The sequence below is a fragment of the Scylla paramamosain genome, chromosome 43, assembly GCF_035594125.1.
Source record: "Scylla paramamosain isolate STU-SP2022 chromosome 43, ASM3559412v1, whole genome shotgun sequence".
In the NCBI taxonomy this organism is placed as follows: Eukaryota; Metazoa; Arthropoda; class Malacostraca; order Decapoda; family Portunidae; genus Scylla; species Scylla paramamosain.
Window position 1 is genome coordinate 8,907,284 of NC_087193.1, and position 27,500 is coordinate 8,934,783.

Here is a 27,500-nt window from a genome sequence, read left to right on the forward strand (position 1 = left end):
CTCAGCTAATGAACACTTGATAGAGAAAGAAAGCAGGAACTTTAATCAAACATCTTTACAACAATAACATTTTTAACATTAACAGCAGAAGCACCAGCAACAGCACCAGCACTAGCAGAAGTTGTAATCTCCGCCACAAACTTCTATCCTCACATCACAGGGCACGATACACACAACACACACACAGCCTGCAAATTACTCTCTTCCACTTTCACTCACCGTGCGTCACCCTGCTCCACCCACTCACCGCGCCAGTATATCATTCATCACTCCCCGCACGGACACATTGTAGCCTTTCATTCGCCAACACATTGTATACCCTTTCACTTCCTCTTTGACGCAAAAAGTAAATAGTACCCCATTACAAGCTAGACACAGACCTGTACACCCCTCGCTCTGTGTGTGTGTGTGTGTGTGTGTGTGTGTGTGTGTGTGTGTGTGTGTGTGTGTGTGTGTGTGTGTGTGTGTGTGTGTGTGTGTGTGTGTGTGTGTGTGTGTGTGTGTGTGTGTGTTAAGTAGGGTACACTTGCAATACACAAAAGGAGAGAGAGGGGAAGTGGTCTGGTGTGAGGGTGGAGATAAATAACAGCACATAATGCTACAAGATTTTCAGAAATGTTTTCAAATATTCACCCCGAAAAATAAAGACACATTTTCAAACATTCACCATAAAAAAGACAATACAAGATTTAAGGATGCCTAATCTTTAAATACGAGTAACACACCAGAGAGAAAGTCTGAAAAAGAAAATAAATAAACAATTCCTGGTAATAACGAACTCAAGAAAAATGCTACATCTCTTAAAATACTGCAATTCTCAAACCACACTTGGCAAAATCATCCATGGGTGCGTGGTATGAGAGGAGCACCCGCCTGCCTGTTATTGTGACCTGTTCGAGCCACACATCGGGAGAAGAGGCTTAATATCAGCTCGTGTTGGCTATTAGCTTTAGTGTTCATGGCGTGGCCTCGTGAGTAGGGCACCACCACCACCACCACCACCACCACCACCACCACCACAAGCTCCCAACCTCCACACGTGATACTGACACAGCCAATATACGCTAACAACACACAGGGGCAGTGTAAGTGGTAAAATATATTAATGAAAATTACATAAAAGCCATACAAGCATAAAAATATCAACAAAAGCCCAAATGGGTGTAGTAAATAGCTTGTAAAATGGATGAAAATGAGTTGAAATGTGAAAAATGTCCTGTCTATTTAGGGGAGCAAAATAGTTACCCAAAAATTGTTTACAGTCAACAGTACAGAAGCTAAAGTTTCCAGTAAGTGAGAATGCCGAAATGAGGGAACAGCAGACTACTTTGAAAATAGAAATGTATCATTCATAAGAAAAATACAAGAAAAAAAGGTTTATTATTCAAATAATTAACGTTTTAAAACCACTAGATAAATCACAAACAGACAAATTATAAGCATCGGAACTTTTGCACATAAAAGAAAAATAGAAATGTTAATATATTCACACAGGAAAGAAAATTAAAATAACGACACTTTGACACACGGAAAAATGAATTTACCAAGACTTTCACATAAATAGAAAGAAAATTAAAAATACCGACGAAGCGAAAATGGACATCAATCATTTCACGTAATGAAAAAAAAAAATCCAAACAAAATCAAAACTTCCACACACAAACGGAAAAGAAAATGTCAACAAAAACACTTTCACCCACAGCAAAAAAAAAAAAAAAGGGGGGAATGAAAACGTACACATCCACAACTTCTATCCCCGGATCCTTTCCCTCACACAGACAAAGGCGCAGTACCACCGGGGCAGTAAAAGGAAACAAACGCACCACTCGCCCGCCTGACCAAAGATATAAAGACAGATGAATAAACAAATCAACATCTATCATGCCCATAACTCCGCGTTCACTGCCAACGATTCTTTTTCCCAAACTGTGACGGGGGGCAAATGTTTCCTCTCTCTCTCTCTCTCTCTCTCTCTCTCTCTCTCTCTCTCTCTCTCTCTCTCTCTCTCTCTCTCTCTCTCTCTCTCTCTCTATTTGCTCATTCTGTTTTTTTTTTGTTTTTCTTTTCCATTTTATTTATTTTCCATTTCAGCAATTTTATTTTTAGTTCATTTCCTCTCTCTCTCTCTCTCTCTCTCTCTCTCTCTCTCTCTCTCTCTCTCTCTCTCTCTCTCTCTCTCTCTCTCTCTCTCTCTCTCTCTCTCTCATACTTCTGTGTTATCCTCCTGGCATATTTTGTTGCAATAAACATTCTTCTCTCGTTATTTTTTCCCTCTCCATATCGCTATTTGAGAAAAATGCAAAAGTTAATTCAGTCAGTCAGTCAGTCAGTCAGTCAGTCTCTCTCTCTCTCTCTCTCTCTCTCTCTCTCTCTCTCTCTCTCTCTCTCTCTCTCTCTCTCTCTCTCTCTCTCTCTCTCTCTCTCTCTCTAGGCCGTAACAATAACACAGACTGATAACAGGATAACACATGGTCTCATCCAGGGGGCGGAAGAGCAGAGGCGCAGACACGCACAAAAACTCACGCCCACCTCGTAATTAATTAGGCGGGGCGTTCGGGGCTGAAAAGAATGGACGCGGGAAAAAAAGTTACTCCCACATTAAAAAAAGGAACCTGACGAGCCATTCTCCTCCCCCAACTCCCTGGCCCTAAAACCCCCTTAAAACCTTCCTTTTTTTTTTTACCCCTTCCTTTTTTATCCTTTTCCATTGTCCACCACTAGGGAAAGGAAAAAGGGTTAGAAATATCTATGTACTTCTTTTAATCTTCTTTTCCTTTTAAGTTGAGGAATAGTAGAGAGGGAAAGTCTTTTTTTATTTATATGTCGAATCAGTAAATGTTTTAGCTTGTATCGCGTTATACTGTTTTTATAGACGTTCTTTTTTTATTGTATTTGTTGCTGTATAAATTTGAAGCAATGGACAGCACGGTGTTTGAATATAAGCTTATTACTTTTGTGGTCTCAGTAGTTGTCGTTACAGTATAAGTAGTAGTAGTAGTAGTAGTAGTAGTAGTAGTAGTAGTAGTAGTAGTAGTAGTAGTAGTAGTAGTAGTAGTAGTAGTAGTAGTAGTAGTAGTAGTAGTAGTAAAAACAAGGATAAGCAACATGGCAGTTTTGATGATGCTTTCACAACAACAACAACAACAACAACAACAACAACAACAACAACAACAACAACAAAGGGCATGTGAGAACCACTGAATTCCTGCACTGGACAAACTTTCATATTCGCTTTGCATTCACCCTGACGCGACCTCGAGACAATAAAAGCTGTGCGGATTTCTGGAAACGTATTTTTTCGCGTCATATAACTTAAATATAGACATGCTTTTGTTTTTCCCGGACTAAATTTAAAAGAACAAACTCGCCACTAACCAGTTATGCATGTATTGTCTGTTTGTCTTCACACGTATTCTCATATATATAAAACGAAGCATTCCTCTTTGTGTATATATTCACGGGGATATTCTAAACTCCACCTTGATTAAAGAGAAACACGAGAGTAATTAATATGTATACTTACCTACCTTCATATGAATTATTATTATTCGAGAAAGATATTCCACACGGCCTTGAGCATTGATATAGAAAAGAAAAAGCAGGATTGATTGATTGACTAACTGACATACTGATTGATATTTTGATTGACTGATATTTGGTTTCGATGTCCTTACTTTTATTAACAAGGATATTTCAAACTTCATTCGGAATACACAAAATGAAAAACACGATTGAGTGACTGAATGACTGATTGACTGAATGACTGATTGGTTTATGCGTCGAGAGAGACAGAAAAAAAAAAGCAATACAAATTTTATGTAATGTACCTCAAGCCCCTGACCTACCTAGATTCCCTGCATTGTCGACTACATACATGAATAATTCTTAAAGGTTATGAAGGGTTTTTGCCGAGGTCAATCCTTTTAATGGTGCAGGAAATTAATTCAACAGAAAGGCGAATGGAAGTGCAGCAAAAGTGTGAACAGCAAATCACACTGCACGTAGTAATGAAGAAAATGAAAGTATTGGAATGGAAGAAAACACTTAGTCCCTCAGCACACACACACACACACACACACACACACAGTAAGGATGCGCAGGATAGCTCCCAACATTTTTTCCCTCGTAACTTCCCCTAAACAACACACCAAGGTCTCTCAAACACATCTGGCCTTCCCCTTCATCGTGCCCTGTAAGCGTCGCCTTCGCCCTCACGCTCCCAAAAGTGAAAATGAGTGTAAACCGTCCTGGAGTTTCTTCTCGTTCGAACCGCAGCGTGTAAATATCATGGTCGCTTGTAAAAGTCACCTGTACCCCCTTACAAATTTTTCCCTAATGGGTTGTTGTTCTTATTTCTCTCTCTCTCTCTCTCTCTCTCTCTCTCTCTCTCTCTCTCTCTCTCTCTCTCTCTCTCTCTCTCTCTCTCTCTCTCTCTCTCTCTTTAAGGGGGATATCCGACTGGTATACAGCATCCAGTTCTAACGCTACTACCACTACTGCTACTACTACTACTACTACTATTACCACTACTACGATCTTTAATACACCACTACTATTCCCATGGAGCTCTCGTCTACCCATTCCCCTCCTCCTCCTCCTCCTCCTCCTCCTCCTCCTCCTCCTCCTCCTCCTCCTCCTCCTCCTCCTCCTCCTCCTCCTCCTCCCCATCACGACAGGAGCAGAGTACAACACACCCCCAACACCGAAAGCTGAAAAATGTCCCCCTGATCTACGCTCTCTCACCGCTCCCTGATCCCTCCCGCCGCGTTCTTTAAAACAGTGAACAATAAATAAAATCAAAAGCCCTCGTGTGCCCTCGTGCGTGGCCTTTCGATGGCAAAACTAATTTCCCATTAAAAGGTGGAGTATAACATTCGTTCGCGCGTTCAATTACTGTGTCCTGCATTTAGAGAATGGACATATATCGAGGCTCGGCTTTGCACGTTTAAGATTAATGCATGTGTCCAGGTGAATATTTTACCTGTAAGAGGGGAATCAGGCAGCGAGGGGAGAGGACACAGAGAAAGCGATGGTCCGTGTGAGAAGATATAAACTGTGCGATTACTGCTACTGCTACTAGTGGTGATGGTGGTGGAGGCTACGTTGTTGTTTGCGCTGCTTCTACTGCTACACTGATACTACTACTACTACTACTACTACTACTACTACTACTACTACTACTACTACTACTACTACTACCAGCACTACTTCTATTTCTACCATTACTGTTATTTCTATTACTAGTGCTATAACTACTTCAACAACAATTGCTACTACTGCTACTGTTACTGTCAAAATCCAGTAAAAAGTATAAAAGTAATAAAAATAATACAACAATAACTGCACCAACAACAGCAACAACAACAACAACTACTACTACTTATATTACATACTGTCATAACCATCACCAAGAAAGACTAGTACAAATTGAACTGTTATCATACATTCACCAGCACTACACATAAAACAACAACTACCATTACTACTACTACTACTACCACCACGCTCACCACTACGTCATGTGGGAAACAAGGCTGTCATTTCTGGAATAAGCCTAACCTTCAGTAAATCACGTTCCTTCGCCCTAATCTGCTGGTCTTCTTCATCCCCTTCCTCATCCTTATCACCCCCAGATCAGTAGTTATGTTTGGTCTGCCTTCAGCTCCCGGGATGTTTTGTTTTATTGAGCACTGAGCAAAAAAAGAGAACAAGAAAACAAAGAAGTGAAAAAGAAGAAGGCAGAAGAATATTAACAGGGAAGGATAGAACAGTGAATGGAGAACAAAGTAATGAAAATAGCAACAGGAAGAATAAAATAAGAGACAGCATATCGAGAAGGAATAAAGGACAGCGTAATAAAGTAGTGAAAGGGAATAAATAGGATAGTGAAAATGACTGGCAGGAGAGTTAAAGGGGACGGCTGGACAGTGAAAGAGAACAACAAGGCAGTGAAAAAGAGTAAAGTGGAAATGAAAGTGAGTAACAGGAGCAGTAAATGACAGGAGGGTGAAAAGTGACAGTAAAAGAGAGGGGAAGTGAAAGATTGAGAGTAACAGTGAAAAAAAGTAAAAGTGTATAACAAGAGCAGTGAATTACAGAAGAATGAAAAGAGTGAAAGAGTGAATGAGTAAAAGTGAGTAACAGGAGTAGTAAATTACAGAAGAGTGAGAAGAATGAAAGAGTGAATGAGTGTAACAGCAATTAAAAGTAAAATAACAAAGAGGGAAGGGAGGGAAAGGAGAGGGCCACAGCAGGAAAGAGGGACAATTCCACAACAGAGAGGTAGCAAAGAGTGGAAAAAGAGACAATGAATAAGTAAAAACCGATGTGCATGTTTGAACAATAGTGAGCGCGGAATCTCGCGTGCCGGGCTGCAGTTCGTGACTCGTCCATCAACAGCGTGACGGCAACTCTACTCCATTTTAACCCGAAATTCACGGTCCGCTGCATTAAGGTGATAACAGGTAAGCGGCGCACCAGCCATACCGTGTGTATCGTAACGCTTCGCTACTGCCGCCCAGGTGTACCGGATAAGGAAATTATGACGAAAATTAATGTAAAACCGTTTCGTTAAGGATATTCATATTTATACTCTTAGTTTTGAATATTCACGAATGCGATGAAAAATTATGGTGAGGCCGACGCGCGCAGAATGCTTTTGGAGACCGGCGGGCTGTGTTGCTTAATGCATTGTGCTGTGATTCCGTGAAGTAATTTCGTGCTTCCGTTTACCTAAAGGGACGAGGCGAGGACGTGATGGCAGGACTCTGGCGGACGTAACAAGCCTCGCTACCTGCATTCCTTCCTTCCGCTTCCCATTCCTTCTCCCTCTTCCCTATTTTCCTACCTCTGTTCTCCTATCTCTCTCTCTCTCTCTCTCTCTCTCTCTCTCTCTCTCTCTCTCTCTCTCTCTCTCTCTCTCTCTCTCTCTCTCTCTCTCTCTCTCTCTGTGTGTGTCTCCAATTCGTTCTATCTTCTTTCTCTATTTTCCTCTCCCTCTTCGTCAGTTATCTCTCTTTTCTTATTGTTCTTTCTTCTTCCTCTCCCACGTCTTTCTTCCTCCTTTTCATTCCTTCCTCCTTTCTTCATCTCTTTCTTCCTTGTCTGCTTTTATCATCCTTCTCTCTTCATCCTCTCCCTCTTCGTCTTTTCCGCCTTCCTTCCTCCCTTCCTCCGACGCTTCATAAAACAGACAGAGTCACACACACACACACACACACACACACACACACACACACACACACACACACACACACACACACACTAATGAACACCAACACAAAAAAGAAAGAAATAAAAAAAGTTGAAGATACTCGTCTCTTTCATCCTCCATTGAAATAAACAGTAGAGAGAGAGAGAGAGAGAGAGAGAGAGAGAGAGAGAGAGAGAGAGAGAGAGAGAGAGAGAGAGAGAGAGAGAGAGAGAGAGAGAGAGAGAGAGAGAGAGAGAGAGAGAATAAAGACAGTAATTTTTCCCAGCTACCAACAGAGACGGATTCTGACGGGGGGCCTTGTAATAAGGGCAGACAGCTATAACACAGGTATATATATTCACACGGTCGTGCTTCTGCTATATATTGAGGCTCTGTCTGGCTTTCAATTTGATCCCCAATTTTAACTTTTCCTCCTAAGTTGATATTACTGTCGCGGCAGCTGACTTGACACGAGTTTGGGATGGTGAGCATAAGGATCATCCCCGCCAAGGCTGCGTCACTTCTACCCCCCCCCCCCCCACCGGCGTCACTCCCTCCTGATCTTGCTTCCTTCCTCGTTGTAAACCTTAGAACCTCCTGCACTAATAACGCTTGTCCCCTGCTGCTGCTGCTGCTGCTGCTGTTGCTACTCTTCCTCCTCCTCTTCCCACTTCTTTGTATCTGTTTTTCTTTTATTGTCTTTTTTTTAGCGTTTCTCTGTCTCTTTGTTTCACTTTTTTTTTTTTTTTTAGCTCAGAAGTGTTCTTTAGTTTTATGGTCTTTATTCTTCGTTTTTCTTTTCTTTTTGTTGTTTTCTTTCACGGTCACACACACACACACACACACACACACACACACACACACACACACACACACACACACACACACACACACACACATACACACTTTAACTACTTGTAATTTTTCACTTTTTTTCTTTTCTGTTCAAACTTTCAACTCCCACCCAGTGTTCTTTACAGGGCATTCTTTCGCTGTAAGTATTATATTTCTTTTCAGGGGAGTGGTTTCATTAAAGGTTAAACATAAACATACGATTTAACAGCTAAAATAGTTCACTTTACTTGTTTCTTTCTCTATTTTCTTTCACTACTTCCTTTCTTTTCTTAATCTTAACTTCTTTCAAGTGCTCTTTAAGATGGAGTCATTTATTCTTGCTCCTTTTTACATTGACTTTCTTTCACGCGTACACATAAACACAAAGTAAATGCTTAATATTTTCACTTGTTCTTCTTTTACTGTCTCTCCTTTGTAATTTATTTTAAGCGCCGCTCAACTTTTTCGTCTTTATTCTCTATTTTTCGTTCCATTCTCCCCGCTTACATAACACACACACACACACACACACACACACACACACACACACACACACACACACACACACACACACACACACACACACACACACACGTTATTTAAGCCTGCCAAGTGTGCGAATATAAAAAGAGGATACAGAGATAGCGGTAACTTAAGAATGTTGTTTAAGATATCAGGTCTATCTACATAAAGAATCTTAAGTGTGTGTGTGTGTGTGTGTGTGTGTGTGTGTGTGTGTGTGTGTGTGTGTGTTTTTTTTTTAATGTAAAGATCAGAATCTCTACGAATGAGTTTCTTTTATCAATTCATATTTCTTGCCGTGTGTGTGTGTGTGTGTGTGTGTGTGTGTGTGTGTGTGTGTGTGTTATGTTCTCTCTCTCTCTCTCTCTCTCTCTCTCTCTCTCTCTCTCTCTCTCTCTCTCTCTCTCTCTCTCTCTCTCTCTCTCTCTCTCTCTCTCTCTCTCTCTCTCTCTCTCTCTCTCTCTCTCTCTCTCTCTCTCTCTCTCTCTCTCTCTCTCTCTCTGTGTGTGTGTGTGTGTGTGTGTGTGTGTGTGTGTGTGTGTGTGTGTGTGTGTGTGTGTGTGTGTGTGTGTGTGTGTGTGTGTGTGTGTGTGTGTTATGTTCTCTCTCTCTCTCTCTCTCTCTCTCTCTCTCTCTCTCTCTCTCTCTCTCTCTCTCTCTCTCTCTCTCTCTCTCTCTCTCTCTCTCTCTCTCTCTCTCTGTGTGTGTGTGTGTGTGTGTGTGTGTGTGTGTGTGTGTGTGTGTGTGTGTGTGTGTGTGTGTGTGTGTGTGTGTGTGTGTGTGTGTGTGTGTGTGCTTGCGTGCGCGCATCACAAGCTCACTTAACTCCCCCACATTTCACAGCATCCCTCGCCATTATTCCCTTCATAAACATACTCGTATCATCTACTTACCGTTACTTGCACTGTTTCCCCCTTCATATTTATCACTTTAATTACTTATCACGCGCAGACACACCTATTCTTCACCTGTTGCAACTTTCCCATCCACTCTTAATTAACCTGTCCGCAGCGTCCACCGGTCACTCACGCGTCTCACATCCCTCTGCCAGGCATTCCCACAGTCACCAAACCTTCGTCAGTATAGGAATTTTCAGTCATGCTTAGTTCATTCCATGCTTGGTCACGTGCACGGCTCTTTATATCCAGGGCGTAAAATTTCATGGATCGGGAACAAAATTAAACGAGCACAATGAGAATGGCAGACATACAAATGCATACATGAATTAAAAAATATATATTCCCCGTACTAGGGACAAAGGAGAGTAGCCATCTATCACCTTCATCATATATTACCTTTTTTTTTTTTTAAGCTTTTTTCTCCCTATCTCTTTTTTTATTCATGCATGAGGCTCGGTCATCACGCCAGACTATGTAAATCTCGTGCATGAGGCGAAGATTTACAGCACGGACGTCAGATTAATCCCCTCCAATAAGCAGAATTTTGCGGGGATTTACCTAATGCTGAAATGTCCCTCTTTTTTTTTTTTTTTTTTTTTTATTTATTTATTTTTTTTTTTATGTGTGATCCCCCCCCCCCCACATTCAAAATATTTATACACTCGCACGCGTGTACATGTTTTTCCCTTCTATCGCGGTTCACTAGGGAGCTGCACGCCAATACATACTGATTTATTGGAACATGAAAAATAAGAGTTGGAAAATTTATAATGACAGGAATTTTTACGTTTTATTACGCGTTATTTTTTATTTATTTTTATTTTATTTATTTTTTTTTTCTAGATCGGACGTGTATTGATTGTGATGTTGCTGGTACTCTTTCTTTCTATCTATCTATCTATCTATCTATCAATCTATATGTATATCTGTCTATCTATCTATCTGTTTATCTATCTATGTATCTATCTATCTATCTATCTCTCTCTACTCCCCTTATTCCTTTATTTCCTCTTTATTTCCTCCTTCCCGTCCCTTCCTTCCTCTTTAATCACTACCTTTCTTTTTCCTCTTTCCTCTCTGCTCACGTTACCTAGCAAGCTTTTTACCTTTCTCCTCACCCCTTTACTCCTCCTCCCCTCTATTCCTCCTCCTTTCTCCTTATGTTGTCCTCCCTGTTTCTCCACCCTGCCTTTGGTATGGGTTTGCTCTCCCTCTCACCCCTTTTCTCCCTTCCTGGTCTCCCTTCCTCCTGTTCCTGCTCTAATACCTCGGCCTAACGATCCTTCAGTGCCTGAGGGGCGCAGACAGCCTGATTGTAGGGACTGGGATGGGCTGGGTTAGCACAGGGCTTTGGGATACTGAGAAACCACAAAGGAACACAAAGGAAGAGCAGGTAGCTTATACGAGCATAATGGTCAATAAAGGAATAGAGGAAAGGAGAGGAGAGGAGAGGAGAGGAGAGGAGAGAGAGAGAGAGAGAGAGAGAGAGAGAGAGAGAGAGAGAGAGAGAGAGAGAGAGAGAGAGAGAGAGAGAGAGAGAGAGAGAGAGAGAGAGAGAGAGAGAGAGAGAGAGAGCAAATGGAAGATAATAGAGACAAAGAATGTAAGTGAATAAGTGACGATGAAAGAGAAGACCAAGGAATGAGAATAAATCAGAATAATGAAGGAGAATGAAAAAGGTCTCTCTCTCTCTCTCTCTCTCTCTCTCTCTCTCTCTCTCTCTCTCTCTCTCTCTCTCTCTCTCTCTCTCTCTCTCTCTCTCTCTCTCTAAGCTTACCCAAATAACAAACACCACTCAAGCGTTACATCACACATCCACTCATTCCCAGAGCCCTAGACACTCAACACTGCGCCATTGACCCAGAAACTCACCATAACACGCCATAACTAAAGCAGTGACGAAAAAAAAAACCCAAGGAAGGAAATAAACCTTGAGTCCTTATCACACGCCTCATCTTTGCAACCACTAAACCAACGTACCAAGAAACTCCGGGTCAAGAACAGAGTGCAGATTGAGTAAGCGTGAATGGCAGTGATGGAGAGGTAGGGCAAAGAAAGCAATAAGTGTGAGTACGAGGTTAAAAATAGAACGAAAGTGGGAAAAAACGACTGTGACTGTGGAATAGAGTGTAGGTTGAGTAAAATTTAAGTTAAAGAATGAGTGAGGGAGGGAAAGTTCTCTCTTTACCCTTTCTTGTTTGTCTCCATTTTTTTTTCTTCTTCTTCTTCTGAGACCTTCATTCCCTTCCTTCACCTTTACCTCCACATCTTCCTCCTCCTCTTCCAAAACCCTCCCTGTCGAGATCCTCCTCCCCCTTAAGAGTTGAGAGGAGGTAAAGAAAGGAAGATTGTGAGTAATGAGGTTAAGAAATGCATGAAGGCAGAGAGAGGAATGCTGTAAGTGAGAAGCAGTGGGATGAAAAATGAATGTGAGATTAACGAGTGGGAGAGGGTAGAGAAAGAAATATTTTGAGTAATGAAGTTAAGAAATGAATGAGTGTGAGTGCGAAAGAGTCAAGATTAGGTAAAAAAAAAATTAATGCCAGACTTAGAAATGCATGACAGTAAATAAAATGTTAAGTGGGAGGGAAGATAATTGAGTTGGCGAGAGTGCTACGGAAGGTGAGTGAGATTAAAAGGGAACGTACAGTGTTCCTGACGTGAAAAAGAAAGAAAAAAAAAGAAAGAGGATAGGAAAAGAAAGGCTCGGGGGTAAGGAAGGAGAGGGCGAGGACGTGTAAAGGGAATAAAAGAAAATGGAGGAAAAAGAACACGATGAGGGGAAGAGAAGACAAACAAAAAAACAAGGATAAAGATACAAAAAAAGCAGGAAGGAAGAAGGGAGAAAAGAGTAAAAATCGCAAGACCAGATGGCGGAAAGATAATATCAACACAGCAAACAAAGCACTGCAATAAACAAAAACACACAAAAAAAATAAAAACAAAAGAGAAACGAGAAAGTGACTAAAATACTGCTCGATGAAAAGTGAAAGAAACAAAAAAGACTAGAGATGAGTTGTGAAGGAAAGCTGCATGACCTTAACACGCTAAGCCACGATCATACAAACATCATGGACCATTTATTCCACTGCAAGGCGATGATGGAAGGGCGCGGAGTCGTGGCGAGAATCACACACTAAAACCATCACAAAAATCACGCAATTTCATCGTCTTTCATACATTTATACATGGGCTCGCCAACTGAAGCCTGATGTAAGCCTATTATTATGCAAATTGTCCGTCTCCATCGCATAGAAAACACGGAACGAACTTTCGTTAGCGTCTGTTTGTGAGGCAAATTTGAAAAGGAAAATCGAAGTGGGTTCAAACTCGGTGAACAGAACAAATATACAACCATTCAAACTCTCTCCCATCCAACTCACTCCGTTCCACCCTCCATTCTCTCTCTCTATCTCTCTCTCTCTCTCTCTCTCTCTCTCTCTCTCTCTCTCTCTCTCTCTCTCTCTCTCTCTCTCTCTCTCTCTCTCTCAGGAAATAGAGCAATCCACTCAAAAATACCTTACACAAGAGAGCGAGTGAGTGATGCTTCATGATTTCATTTCGCTAATTTGCATTTATCGCTGCAAAAGCAACATATTGAAGAATTTCGTGAAACATGAACAGCAGCGACAAAAAATAACAGAAGCAGAGTTGTGTTATCATCCTTTTAACTGTGCTTTCGTCACCACATAACACATTACCACATGATCAAATACTATCACCTTCTTGCACCTTTCAGACTGTAGCCAGCTACCTCCAGTACAATAATCAAGAGTAGTTTTATATAGTAGGAACAAAAAAAAAAAAAACATGTTGCAGATTGAAATCCCTTTTGTAATTGTAACAAATCACTAACATAACCTTTCCTTCCATTCCAAATCAATAATTACATATCACAACAATAACAGGTATCAACACGTACATATACAACAGTACCTAACACCTAACCTACCTAGACCACTCATCGGATAAACTAACACGCTTACCTTTCTCCTCCCCAGTGCCTGCGAGGGAGGTGTGGGCGCTGGCAGGACACACCACACTCCTCCCCTGCGACCTCAGCATCCGCCTCCCCAAAGACTCAGTGCAGATGGTGATGTGGCTTCGGGAGGGCACGCACACTCCCCTCTTCAGGTAAGTTTAGACAGGTGTGACATTTGAACTGCATAAGCAAACGTGATTTCAGGTAGGGAGGTGAGATAACTGAGGTGGGTGAGCACAGTTACTAGAGGGACAGAAAGGGAAATGAAGGGTAAGTGAGCGGCAGGTTTGATTGGTAGGTTAGGTGAGAATTAGGGAGGTATTGCAATGGAAAGGAAGGGAAGGAAGGATGGCTTGGGGACGAGAAAAAAAGAGGAAAGAAAATAAGGATAGGATGAAGGGAGAAGAAGGGAAGAAAAAGAAAGGAAAAGAAAGGGAATGGTAGGGAACGAAAGAAAGGACAGAAGGAAAAGGACATGAAGAAAAGGAATAGAAGCTTAGGAAGAGCAAGATAAAAGAAAGAAAAGATAACAATGGAAAGAAAGCCAATGAAACAAAGAAAGAAAAGGAAAAGAAAGCAAAGGAAGAAGCCGATGTTAATAAGATACGAATAACCGAAAGAAGTCATAAAAAAGACAATAACAGAAAAATAAAGATAATGGAACTAAAAATAGGATTGCGAAGACCGGCAAGAGGGTACGAAGAAGAGAAAGAGAAAGGGAAACAGGAAGGGAAGAGGGAAGGGGAAGAAGAGGGGAAAAGGTGAGAGAAAGTAGAGGGTTAGCGGGGAGAAGCGGAGGAGGGAGGCAGGGTACAATAGATTAAGGTCCATTTAATTACGTTGGTCTCGATAAGGAAGAATCTATTCGGCCAAACTATAATAGAAAAGAAAATGGATGTGGATGGGATAAGGGTGAGGTGCGCCGTGTGGTTAGGCAGTGTGGTGGTGCAGTGGAGCAGGTGGGGGTGTTAAGCCTCGCCAGGTGATTACAGGTGATTACGCTTTACGAAATGTATTTGTGTATAAAATGAATAATATTATGAAAAAAAGGTGGAGTTATACTGTGAGACAAGTTATTCTTATATTTAGTTGACATTAAAAGTATAAACGTCACCGCAAGCAGGAAATATTTTAAAACGAACAAATTAAAGATAAAATCAAAATAATAAAAAACAAAAACAAAAACGAGAGAATACAAAAATGTCAAACACTAACATATTAGAGATTCTGATGTAAATTATAATTATTTTTACTCCAATCTACATAATATGAACGAGGAATAAACATAAACACCAAGGCAAATATGAAAACAAAACATCAATCATGCACAAAACATAAAAAGCCAAAACGAAAAAAGAAAAAAAGAAACAAATATATACATTATACAAAACAGAAAAAAGAAAAAAAAACACCAGAAATCACAAAGTAGAAAACAACGCAAAAAAAAGGAAAAAGAAAAAAATAACGAAAGAAAAGACCACAATTGCACACAAGAACAAAACACATTTGATATAAACTGTATGAAATAAAAGACACACCCACACACATACCTCCACCCACCCACACATACAATGAGAAATATTTACCCAACGAACACAGAGGGAGGAGAAAAACAAGACCAGGTTGCGAAGCCAGAATTATTTGCGACATAAAACACGCAGCCCTGGGACCTCTACCAGCCGTGTGAGGGCCTCCGTGCGGAACTCCCGACATAACAGCCAGCTTTATGACCGTCGTGGAGGTGATAGAGCGAGAAATAGAGGAAGAAGACAATTCCACGGTAAATATAGCTACCAGCGGGATGATGGCAAGGTGGGTGGTGGTTAGTGTTGGTGGTGGTGATGGTGGTGGTGGTGGTGGTGGTCGTGGTGGTGGTGGTGGATGGGTGACATATGTGAGGGCAAGGGCCACTACATCTGTTGCCTTATTGACGTTCCTTCAGGGTCTGTACGAGTCCTTCCACTCTCGCCATGGTGTGAAATTAATAAAGTTAGCGCAAAGTGTCTCTAGAATGTTCTGAGAAAACGTTACCTTACATAACTTCACTTAACTTAACCTGAAAAACTGAAAAAAAGGAAAGAAAAAAAAAACTAACCTAACCTAACCTAACCTAACCTAACCTAACCTAACTTACCCTAACCTAACCAAACCACATGTAACCTACCCTACCCTAATCTAACCAAACCAAACCGATCCCAACAAAACCAAACTCAACCCAACCCAACCCAACAAAACCCAACCCAATTAAAGCTAACCTGACCTAACCTAACCTGCCTCTCCGTGCGCTGAGACATGGGAGTGGGAAAGCGGGGCAGGTCACCAGGGATTGGGACTCGAACATGTAAGGTGTGTATACTCGTATTACCTGACACCTGAGAGCCGAGGGGATTGAGGCACTGACGCGGCACAGCAGGTGTAGGAAGAGGGAGGAGGCAGAGAGTGAAGAGAAAGAGAAAACGAGGAAAGAAACGAAGAGAATTGTTAGTAAAAAGAAGGAAAAGAGAAGAAACGAGATATTAAGTGGAAGAAAGGTAGCAACAAAACTGTTAAGGTGAGACAAAATAAATAAAATAATAGGAAAAGGGGAGGAGAATAGAAAAGAAAAGAACATCAAGTAAAAAAGTGAAGGGGTCGTATGAAAAAAAAACTGATAATGACAAAAATAAAAAGAAAAAAGAAACAGAAAGGAATAGAAGAAAACACGAAGTGGGTGAAGAGTAAATAAGCCAACAGAAGGTAAGAAATGGAAGGGGTATAGGGAGGAGGAACGAAAAGAAAAGAAAGAATGGAAATAGGTAAAAAAAAAATATATATATATATATATATATATATATATATATATATATATATATATATATATATATATATATATATATATATATATATATAACAAACTGGATATTGCAGATTGTACTGTGGGGAAGAAAGGAGAAGGAAGTGAAACATACCAAAATGGAAATTGCTATAGAAGTGTGCAAAAGTGTTAGAGAGAGAGAGAGAGAGAGAGAGAGAGAGAGAGAGAGAGAGAGAGAGAGAGAGAGAGAGAGAGAGAGAGAGAGAGAGAGAGAGAGAGAGAGAGAGAGAGAGATTGAAATTGTATATAAAAGAAAGGAAAAGCAAGGTGCAAATAGCAGAAAAGGGAGAAGGAATGTAAAGGAATAAAAATAAAAGAACCAAAAAACAAAATGAAAATTAATATAAAAGAATGGAAAAAAGGAAAAATGGAAAAAGAAAGTATAAACAGCAGAAAATCAGAATAGAAAATGGAAAACGGAAGTAACGGAATAAACAGAGAAGGACACGACGGAGAGAGAGAGAGAGAGAGAGAGAGAGAGAGAGAGAGAGAGAGAGAGAGAGAGAGAGAGAGAGAGAGAGAGAGAGAGAGAGAGAGAGAGAGAGAGAGAGAGAGAGAGAGAGAGAGAGAGAGAGAGCCACAAATAGTCAAAACAGCAAACTTCCCAGGGTTGGTTCAGTGTTCGGGGCAATACAACAATACAGTCAGCAAGGAGATTGCCTTGCTGCCAAATATCACCCCGGCATATATTTACCCCTGCCACTCACCATTAGGCGGGGATCGAGGCAGGTGTCACTTACCGACAGCTGTAAGGGACCAGTCCTACGGGCCACGGTACTCGGGAAGTGCCATTAGCGCAGAGTGAAAAACGAGGGAATTAAAAAAAAAAAAAAAAAAGCAGTGAAAATTTACATAGCAGGAAAATAAGCAAGCATTGTTTTGAGCGGGGTATTTCGAATGTATCCGCCGTTGTAGAAAAAAAAAAAATCCTCAGCAATCTTGAATTGAAAAAAGAAATAATAGTAGAAGCTGAACCCGGCCCCCCCCCCCAAAAAAAAAAAAAAATCGTAAATGAAACTGCCAAACTTTGAACAAATACGACCATGAGGAAAAGAAGAAAAACAAAAATAAAACCAGACGGGAGAATAATAATATATATACGCGAATGAAATGCCCTAAAAAAAAACGAAACAAAAAAAAAAACCGACATAGCAACGCGCAAACACCAAAAATAACGGAAGCTCATTTGACCCTGAAAACAATCAAATCACACACACACACGCACATTCAAACACGCACACTCACATAAAAAGCGAATCGCGCCTACAGCTCCTCGGCATGGCAACGCGGGAGGCGGGTGCAGCAGCTCATTTGACCCCTGGAGTCTCGTTCGCTGCGCGCATCGTATGTTCCGCGAGCACATAAAAGAGGCAGGAACCGTCAGAGCGTTAGAGAACAGACGGCAACACCAGGCAGCAACAGACAGGAGCAACATACAGCAACAGACAGCAACACCAGACAGCAAGACAGAGAAGCAATAACTGACAGCAACAAACACAGCAACCTCAGAAAGCAACAGCAGACAGCATTAACAGACAACAACAGACAGCAACAGAGAGGAACAAGATAGCAACACCGGACAGCAAGACAGAAGCAATAATACACAGAAACAAACACACAACAGCCTCAGACAGCAACACCAGACAGCGCCAACAGACAACAACATACAGCAACAACAGACAGCAACAGACTCTCAGTACAGATAAGCCAGAGCTCCTAACTCTATTCAGCTCCATCCCATGATTCTCTCTCTTCCTCCTCCTCCTCTTCCATTCCCCTTTTTTTCCCTCCCTTCCTCCACGCCTTGTCATCCCACACATTCTCCTTCCACTCTTGCCCCCTCACATCCCTCTTTTTTTTTCCCTTCTCCTCTCCTTCCTCATGTCCATCATCCCCTTCTTCTCTTCCCTCTCACTCCCCTTCCTCACCTCTTGCTTTTTTCTCCTCTCTCTTCTCTCCTCCCCTTCCCTCTCCCTTTTCCTTCACGCAGCTTATAACTCCTCCATCTCTCTCTCTCTCTCTCTCTCTCTCTCTCTCTCTCTCTCTCTCTCTCTCTCTCTCTCTCTCTCTCTCTCTCGTCCCCGCCGGGTATTTCCAAACTGTTGGTGGAGGAAGCTTGTTGTGAAGCTTTTATGCTCCTGAAAAAAATAATTGCAGTTTGGTGGCAGCGGTATGATGGTGATGACAGTGGTGGTGGTGGTGGTGGTGGTGGTGGTGGTGGTGGTGGTGGTGGTGGTTTTCGTCCCTCAATCTGTCTTCGTTAGGATGTTTTTTTTTCCCACTCACTGGAATAAGCACAGGTTCATATTTTGCCTCGCAGGAGTTCGTATTGCTAATCACAGCTGCAATCTTTCCTTATTTCTCTCTCTCTCTCTCTCTCTCTCTCTCTCTCTCTCTCTCTCTCTCTCTCTCTCTCTCTCTCTCTCTCTCTCTCTCTCTCTCTCTCTCTCTCTCTCTCTCTCTCTCTCTCTCTCTCTCATTAATATTTTGTAAACATTTCATAACATTTACAGTACAGCACCTACATACATACATACACACATACACAGGTCACTATACAAATATATTTCTACATTTTCTTTTTCTATTTTCATTCTTTTTTTTTTTACCTTTAATTTACAAGCACGCACCTAAGTTTCCTTTTTTCCCCATTTGGTAAATAAACGAGCATCAACTATGGTCACATTTCACAGGGTTTTTTTCTTATATAAATTAACTCTCTCTCTCTCTCTCTCTCTCTCTCTCTCTCTCTCTCTCTCTCTCTCTCTCTCTCTCTCTCTCTCTCTCTCTCTCTCTCTCTCTCTCTCTCTGAACTCACAATTAACAAAACGCGTCTTTTTTAGATATAAACCAACACATTTTGCGACCTTTCCCTGTCACAATGTTTCCACCTACAAAATTACGACCGTGAGAAGGAAAATATCTAGTTCTGAGGTGATCTTATTTAATTATCCCTTCTTTATTCCCTCCTCTATCCCGTGTTCCCCCATCACCCATTAATAACCCACATGGGATTAATAAAAAACTTAAGGTCTTCCTCAGCAGTATCAACTTCCTCCTCCTCCTCCTCGTCCCCAGTGTTCGCCTTTACTCTCCTACCCTCACGTGTCTTACTTAAGGTTACATAGAGTAGTTTATCACAAGCAGCTTCGTAAAGGTCACTAGATGTGCTGATTTTGTATTCTCTTTGTGTCTCCTTGCCTCCTCCTTCTCCTAACCCTCCATCTCCTCCTCCTCCTCAGCCGTCAGCAAAGGCAAGTCAGCGGAAGACATATGCACAATACTTACTCCCTCAGTGCTAGTCAGCGTTTCCCTGATATGCAAATGCTTGAAATAAATGGGACGCATGTTTTCCATCTCTCATTTCGAATTTGTAGCAAACAAGTCCCCCCTCCTTTGTTTCGCTGCTGCTGCTGATGCCGCTGCCACACAAACACCGCAGTGCCACACTCCACCTGCTGCCATTGTCATTTTTATACTGGGGAGGGAGTTCAGCACACAATCATCACAAAAATCGAGGTACTAAATGCTCGTTTTCTTTGTGTCTACTCTCGTGGCAGTGAAAGTACCAGTGCCACTCGCCAATACCACCTATACCAGAACAATACCGCTATCACTACAACGAAAGCTGCTTAAATCTGTAACAACACGTGCGGCAAAAAACAGTGATACGCTGAAATACTGTATTCTTTCTTTTAGGCTCCCGAACACAAAAACGAGACTTTAAAACGCACGACCACCAACACTAATAATATTATTCACATTACGATCAAAATAAGAGAAGGGATAAACTTGCAAACAATGGCGGTTGTGTCACATATCCTCAAACATGAAACACTGTCTGATTCTATAAACATATATCGCTTTCCTATTTGTTATGGAGTGGGGTGGATTGAAAGTTTAAATGGAACCTGCCCTTGGAGAAGATGAAAGGATGTGCGGCTGGTGGATGGGGGAGAGGAGGAGGGAAGGAGGAAGCTGAGAGTTGTTGGAAGAGTGAGAGAAGGAGGGAGAGGGTGGGAGAGGGAGGGAGAGGGTGGGAGAGGGAGGGAGAGGGAAGGAAGCAGGACCACCGATAGATATGGGATAATATTTACAGTATATCTTGATCCCTTATCTTCAAAACAAATAAACGCGCTATGTAAAGAAAAATGTGTGTGTGTGTGTGTGTGTGTGTGTGTGTGTGTGTGTGTGTGTGTGTGTGTGTGTGTGTGTGTGTGTGTGTGTGTGTGTGTGTGTGTGTGTGTGTGTGTGTGTGTGTGTGTGTGTGTGTGTGTGTGTGTGTGTGTGTGTGTGTGTGTGTGTGTGTTTTACTTTAACATTCCTGGAAATCAATAAGAAGCCAAGATTAAAAGGAAAACAAATCTTTATACAGGAGCGGAATCACGAAAACTAATGATGATGATGATGATGATGATGATGATGATGATGATGATGATGATGATGATGATGATGATGATGATGATGATGAGCGGGAAGAAATCCTTCACTCTCTCACCACCACTATTTCCAGAAACCACGGAGATGATTAGTAGGGTTCTGAAAAATCTCTTCCTGTTAATAATGTAAAAAATCTTAATTAGTCACTGTAAACCATAAAAATCATTAAAACCAGCGACTTCATCTGGAGTCAAAGGAAAATAATGGAGGTGTGGGCAGAAGTGTGTCAGAATAAGAACCAGACATGTACCGGACACGCACTGGCTATGTCCGCAGGCTAAAAATCACTTCAGCTTCCCTCAGACGCACCCAGGGACCCGAGGAGGAGGAGGAGGAGGAGGAGGAGGAGGAGGAGGAAGGGGGGCTCACAGCGGCAATCCACGACACAGGGAGGAGATAAATGGTGTTTGTACATCACGCACAATTTAGCACCGAAAACCCGAGCCTTGCGAGACGCCGAGCCCACGCGAGTTTACGTCCATTGCAAGGCGTGGATTGCTCCCATCTGTATCCCTTTGACACGCGGGAGCCAAGAAGAGGGAATAGATGCGTGCGCTAACCCTCTAACACGCCCAAAAGTGCCGTACCACCTTATACGCAAATTCCAAAAGAGTAAGTCTCCGCAAAAATTCCATCTGTGGCGAAATCTTGACCTGATGTTGCGTTTCACTGGGAAATTAGTTTTGAAGGAATAATCTGGTCGTAGGAACGTTCATAAGGGAGATTTAACTTTGGAAATTTAACTTTGGAAATTTAACTTGGGAAATTTAACTTGGGAGATTTGTGGTACATGACTAAAAGAAGCCAGTTTTCCTCTTCATAAAAAACAGTGAAACTACGTAAGATAGAAAGAACTGAGCTTCAAAACCTCCAGAAATAGTATGTTATCCTCTTTCGCCTTCATAAAAAAACAATATTATTAAAAGGAAGGCAAAAAGCTTAACCTTGAAACACGAAAATAATAAATGGGCGAAAAATATAAGCTCCAGAGGCACTTCAGTTTTATAGAAGCCATTTTTCCCTTCACAGAGACACGACAAATAGGAAGGAAATAAAATAACATGATAGAAACACGCATAAAGTAAGAATGACGAACAAAAAAGCATGAAGTAAGAATGGCGGACAAAGAAAAAAAAAAAAAAGGAAAAATTCACATGAGGGAAAGACTCAAAGAGGCGATGCAGCAATAACTTGACACTCCATCTGAAGAAAAATAGGCACATGAACTAAAAAAAATAAATAAAAAACATGGAGTTCAAATTTCCTGTTCCTTACTATCACCTTCACATCCCTCGCGCCGCCCTCACCCCAGCGTCGCCTCCACAACCATCCCTCACGTCCTTTCCGCACCGCCTTCACGCCCCCGCCTGATGGGTTGGGCGCGTGAGTGGCGAGGAAAGCATTGGCACTGAAGTACCGGTGAGTGGTGAGAGTCTGAAGGGTGACTAAAGGCTGCAATGAGGCGCTCTCGTGTCCCTAAGAGGCTGAATAGCGCTGCCGTAACTTTCTTGCGTGTGGTGTACCCTTTGTGGTGGGCATGAGATGTGGTGTTATAGTGTAGTATACTTGGCCCGTATTCTGAAACAATGCTCTCTCACCACGACTATTTTGAAAGGCCACAAGAAGGATTTGCCGGGTTCTTAAGAATGTTCCTCTTATCACTGTAGAAATCTCGTAAACCTTCCCACTACAACCGTAAAAACACTTAAAAATTTGTGTAACTTCAACTACAGCCTTTTGAATCAATATGGGGTACGGGACGTGTTTTAGAATCTAAAGTGCGTTTTTTTTTTTTTTTTAGTACAGCGTGTGGGTATGGGAAATGGGATGAGATTACGTGGCTCTAGAGTAACAGGGTAAGTGGCACCGTGGCACCTCAAGGAATACAGTGTGGTATAGTGGAATGGTGATGGAAGGAGAGGTAAGAGAAGGTCACGTAGTTCTAGAAGGATAAACAAACTGTAGTGACTTATATAGTATAGTGGTATATATCTGGCGTGGCATATTGTGAACAGTAAGAAGGTATAGCAGATGGAAGAAATGGTATATGAAGGCAATTCTGTGCTTCTATAAAGATGAGAATTGCTCTGGCAACTTGTAAGGAAGATGTGTGGTGCAGTGTGGTTCAGGAGAGGTGGTGGAGTGGTGTGGTGCAAAAGATGGGTGGAAATGAGTCTCGGTGAAGAAGAAAGGAGGAGGTAACTGCTTCCTGTACATGAGTGATGAAGTAATTTTGTAGCTGTCAGGTAAACTGGATTACTTCGAAATGCGTTAAGGCGCCTGGAACACGTAATATGGCGAGGAAATTTAAACGAGAAGAAAACACGACGTATGAAACACATCTCGCAGAGCATGGTAGATTTAAACGTAAAGAGGGAAAAAATAGAACAAGAAACATAAGGTGCAATGATTAACTAACCCCATTCTCTCTCTCTCTCTCTCTCTCTCTCTCTCTCTCTCTCTCTCTCTCTCTCTCTCTCTCTCTCTCTCTCTCTCTCTCTGGTGAAGTGCTGACCTAGGAATCGCCGTCGGCACACACGCTGCTGCCAATCAACCCTGACTCAGGGAGAATCAATTTCCTCGCACCGATAGTAATGCGTTTCTAACTGTCTCGGTATCTGTCTGTCTGTCTGTCTGTCTATCTATCTCTTCCCTATCCCTATACCCCCCCCCTCTCTCTCTCTCTCTCTCTCTCTCTCTCTCTCTCTCTCTCTCTCTCTCTCTCTCTCTCTCTCTCTCTCTCTCTCTCTCTCTAACACGCAATCTCTCCCCCCAGCGTGGACTATCGGGAACAGGCCAGTGGGAAGCCTCAAATATGGCGGGACAACACAGCTTCCACTGCCCAGCGCGCCTTCCTGAGACTGGCAGAGATGGATGTGGGCGTGGCGGAGGGCGCTGACTACGGCCACGGGGTCAGACCGAGGCTAGGATACGGCCAGAAGACCACCTCGTATGCCCCGGCGTATGGGGAGGCAGGGAGCGACGAGGAGGCCGCGGGGAACGAGAAGGCGGTGGGTCTGATGGTGAGGGACGTGGAGAGAAATGACTCGGCTGTGTACCGCTGCCGTGTTGACTTCCTTCTCACCCCCACCAGGAACACCAGGGTGAATCTGACTGTTGTAGGTAAGTGTGTGTGTGTGTGTGTGTGTGTGTGTGTGTGTGTGTGTGTGTGTGTGTGTGTGTGTGTGTGTGTGTGTGTGTGTGTGTGTGTGTGTGTGTGTGTGTGTGTAACTCTTCCCCCAGTTCTATCCTCTGCTGTTTCTCTTCAATATTCATTCCAGAGCCTAGGTGTTTTTTTTTTTTTTTTTTTTTTTTGTTCCTGGATTTACGCCTTGGTAGCCTGGCAGCATTAATCTCCCTTATCGATATTTCTGCCCAGTTGTAGTAAGTTAAAAGCAGCTCTCGACTCATTAATCGTTCCCTTGTACTAACTATCATTTATATTCACATTTTACAGATACAACCAGTATTTATACATGCGTAGTCCATTTCTTTTTTTCAATGATGGTTTACAGAAATTGAATACCTTTACTTTTTTATTATTTTTTATAGCGTTTCGTCATGTTACCGTTTTTTGGTTTCGGATAAATGGGAGAATAGGTTTTTGGGAAGCCTGAATGCAAAACCCATAGCTGCAATACATTTTTCCACCCTCTACCGCTCCCGTCAGAGCAGAACGGCGCGTAAAAAATATAATAAAAACAAAAAATCCAAATCACTACTACACTCTCTTTCTATTGTAATGCAAAAGGAAGGACGTTAAAACAGCAATCATCACCGCGCCGCCATTGGGAGCGAGAGGACGCCCAGCAAAGCGATAGATATACACATGAAGCATATCAAAATTGCAACGCTGTACATTCCCGGCACAGGCAACGGGTAGAAAAATATTTACTGTAATGAAACAATGGCTTCCTTTTGTTCCCCTTCAGTGTTGGCCTGCGCAGCTAAGCCCGTGCAACCTCCGACCTCCAGGCACCTTTTCCCTGGCAGCAGTAGGGTGTAGATTAAAAGTACAGCTCGAGTTTTGGTCTTCAACATTATTACACTTCATTAACGAATACTTGGAATCCACCTATTATTCTGTATTTTGTTTCCTTTCTTCCTTCACTGTGAGTAACGTTTAATTTACCTATAGCAATGAGTTTTTTTTTTTTTTTTTTTTTTTGTACTCTTATTCCAAAGCAGGCAGGATCTTTTTTTGTCTCGGAGTCTCCCTGTTTTCTTGTCCTTGTTTGTATTCGTCACTGTGTTAATTTGCTCCAGTGTCATGTCTGCCTACTGTTCCTCCGGCCACTCAGGTCAAAATCAATACCTCCATTCCTATTTTTAGCTAGAACTCTAATATTTTTGTTTTTTTCTTCTTTACTGTAACAATTTTCCCAACATCCACCTTTGTGTTTTACTTTTTCCTTTGCTATGATTTTTTTTTTTTGTCTTTAACTATGACTTTTTTTCTGATTCCCCTTTCTGTATTGAGTAAATTTCAGTTGTTCTAACATCTACAACCATGATCTATTTATTATTCCAATTAGTTTAAAATCAATTGTTTCCTTCTACGTAATTATTAACTGTTTTACTCGACTCTTATTATTTTCATCATGTTAAGCATGTTTAATATCTCCTAACACTCACAAGTACCTATGTTCTATATATTTACCCCTTAGCTCGAAATTAATACCTTCGTTCTTATATTTAGCTCAGAGTCCCCTATTTTCTCCCTTTTTTCTCATTATCTTAAGTAACCTTTAATTTCCCCATCCACGTCTGTGTTCTATTTTCCCCACCACTCGTAGTGAAAAAACCAGCAGCTTCTTTCTTATTTTAACCAGGCAGGCGGCTTTTATTGCAGGTAAAGAGGCAGCTAATATCTTTTAATGACAGAGTTTCCGCCTATTTCTAGCACAACACACAGTTTCCCAAGTTGGCGCGCGTGTGTGCGTGAGTATTTGTGTTTTTCATTGGTGGGCACCCTCCTGTGTGTTGCAGTGCCCCCGGTGAGGCTCAGCGTGGAGTGGTGGATGGGGGAGAGCGGTGATAAGGAGAGGGACGGCGTGGTGGGTCTCTTCCACGAGGGCCAGGCGCCAACCCTCATCTGTGAGACTCGTAATGGTAAGCAGTGGCGTTATTTATTTATTTATTTATATTTTTTTTATTTATTCTTTTTATAGTCAGGTGATGTATGCCTTTAAAATACATCCTAACATCAAAACCCTCTCTCTCTCTCTCTCTCTCTCTCTCTCTCTCTCTCTCTCTCTCTCTCTCTCTCTCTCTCTCTCTCTCTCTCTCTCTCTCTCTCTCTCTCTCTAAGCGTGTTTTTCAGGTGAGGTATCAGGTAATGTATATTTTTAATGTCATAACCTTACAATATTCTCTCTCTCTCTCTCTCTCTCTCTCTCTCTCTCTCTCTCTCTCTCTCTCTCTCTCTCTCTCTCTCTCTCCTTAACATGTTTTGCTTTTCCTTCTCTTAATCACACTTTCCAATGTTAACTGTTTTTCTTTCCACTTTCCGACACGTGGCACTGAAAGACTGAGTGTAGGTGACGCTTTTATGAATGTCACCCTTAACATTTGCAAAACTTATTTTTCTTTATATTTTTGTCTCTTAAGACTTACGACGAATTCTGAGACTCAATTATTCTGCCACTCACACAACGGCGAGTCTTCCTTATCTTCTTCGCACCTCGAAACTATGACGCCTGTGTTTCTCTCTCACTCTTTCTCTCGATCTCTCGTTACATTCGTGGAAAAATTTATCACTTATTTTTTCTTTACGCTTCTCGCCCTCCCAACCCTTGACCTTTGCTATCTCTGGAGTGTTCATCTGGGCACTTGGCGGGATGTCTTCACCCTGAGTGCTTGCATGAATTTTAGTCACAATCTTACACATTTGTCTGTACAGCGTTCACGATTTTCAGTGGTGGTGTGTGTGTGCATGCATGTGTGTAGGTGGGTGGGTTGCTGAATGGGTGCATTCACAAAAATCCATATAGCTTTCATTTAATTTGAAATGCAAACACAACGCTTTCTCTCTCTCTCTCTCTCTCTCTCTCTCTCTCTCTCTCTCTCTCTCTCTCTCTCTCTCTCTCTCTCTCTCTCTCTCTCTCTCTCTCTCTCTCTCTCTCTCTCTCTCTCCACTGTCGCAAGGGGGAGGTTCAAGTATACAGGAAGAATGTATCTGAGGATATTTTCATGCCAGTTGTCAATTAGGAGGACGTGTGGCACAGGGGCGCTCTGTAATCCACGCCTCTAAACAGGAGCGTCCAGTGTTTTCCTGCAAAGCGGCACAGTTGCATGATGCTATAAATATGACTTAGAACATCTTGAATATACTGCAAGGGCCTGGACGATGTATTTCTGAGGGCCCTTTGTGTTCCGTTGTCTGCAGGGGATTGCTTCATTACCCGGCCATCACACCGCACACACACCTGTATAATTATGCACACTAGCGGAGGCCGAACACCTTTCCTCACGCAGGTAGTGGGGCGTCGAGGCAAGGCGGGGCGAGGAGAGGCAAAGCACGGCGGGGCGGGGACAACGAACGAGCCAGCAGGACAGTCCCCGCGGTGATCCATCCTAAGGAAATTATCCCTAGACGTTTTGCTCTGATGATCCCTTGCAGGACGCCTCTACTTCATCTCCCCCTGACGTGCCTCCTTGTATCATCATTATTACAGCCCGCCACTAACTCCACGCTTCCTCAGGCATTCTTACTCCCATGTTACCCTCGCAAATTGGTCAGTGCTAAGCGGCCCCAGTGCACTGCCTCCCCACCTT

At 42.2% G+C, this 27,500-nt stretch overlaps 1 protein-coding gene across 1 annotated transcript in view; it reads left to right on the forward strand.

Annotated features, from left to right (window-relative positions):
• The window catches only part of LOC135093585 (uncharacterized), a 136,799-nt gene that overhangs the window by 32,536 nt on the left and 76,763 nt on the right, over nt 1–27,500 (forward strand). The window contains exons 5-7 of the mRNA XM_063992977.1: nt 13,449–13,581; nt 23,500–23,846; nt 25,713–25,835. Of these exons, the coding sequence (XP_063849047.1) occupies nt 13,449–13,581; nt 23,500–23,846; nt 25,713–25,835 (603 nt within the window). The remainder of the gene's footprint in view (nt 1–13,448; nt 13,582–23,499; nt 23,847–25,712; nt 25,836–27,500) is intronic.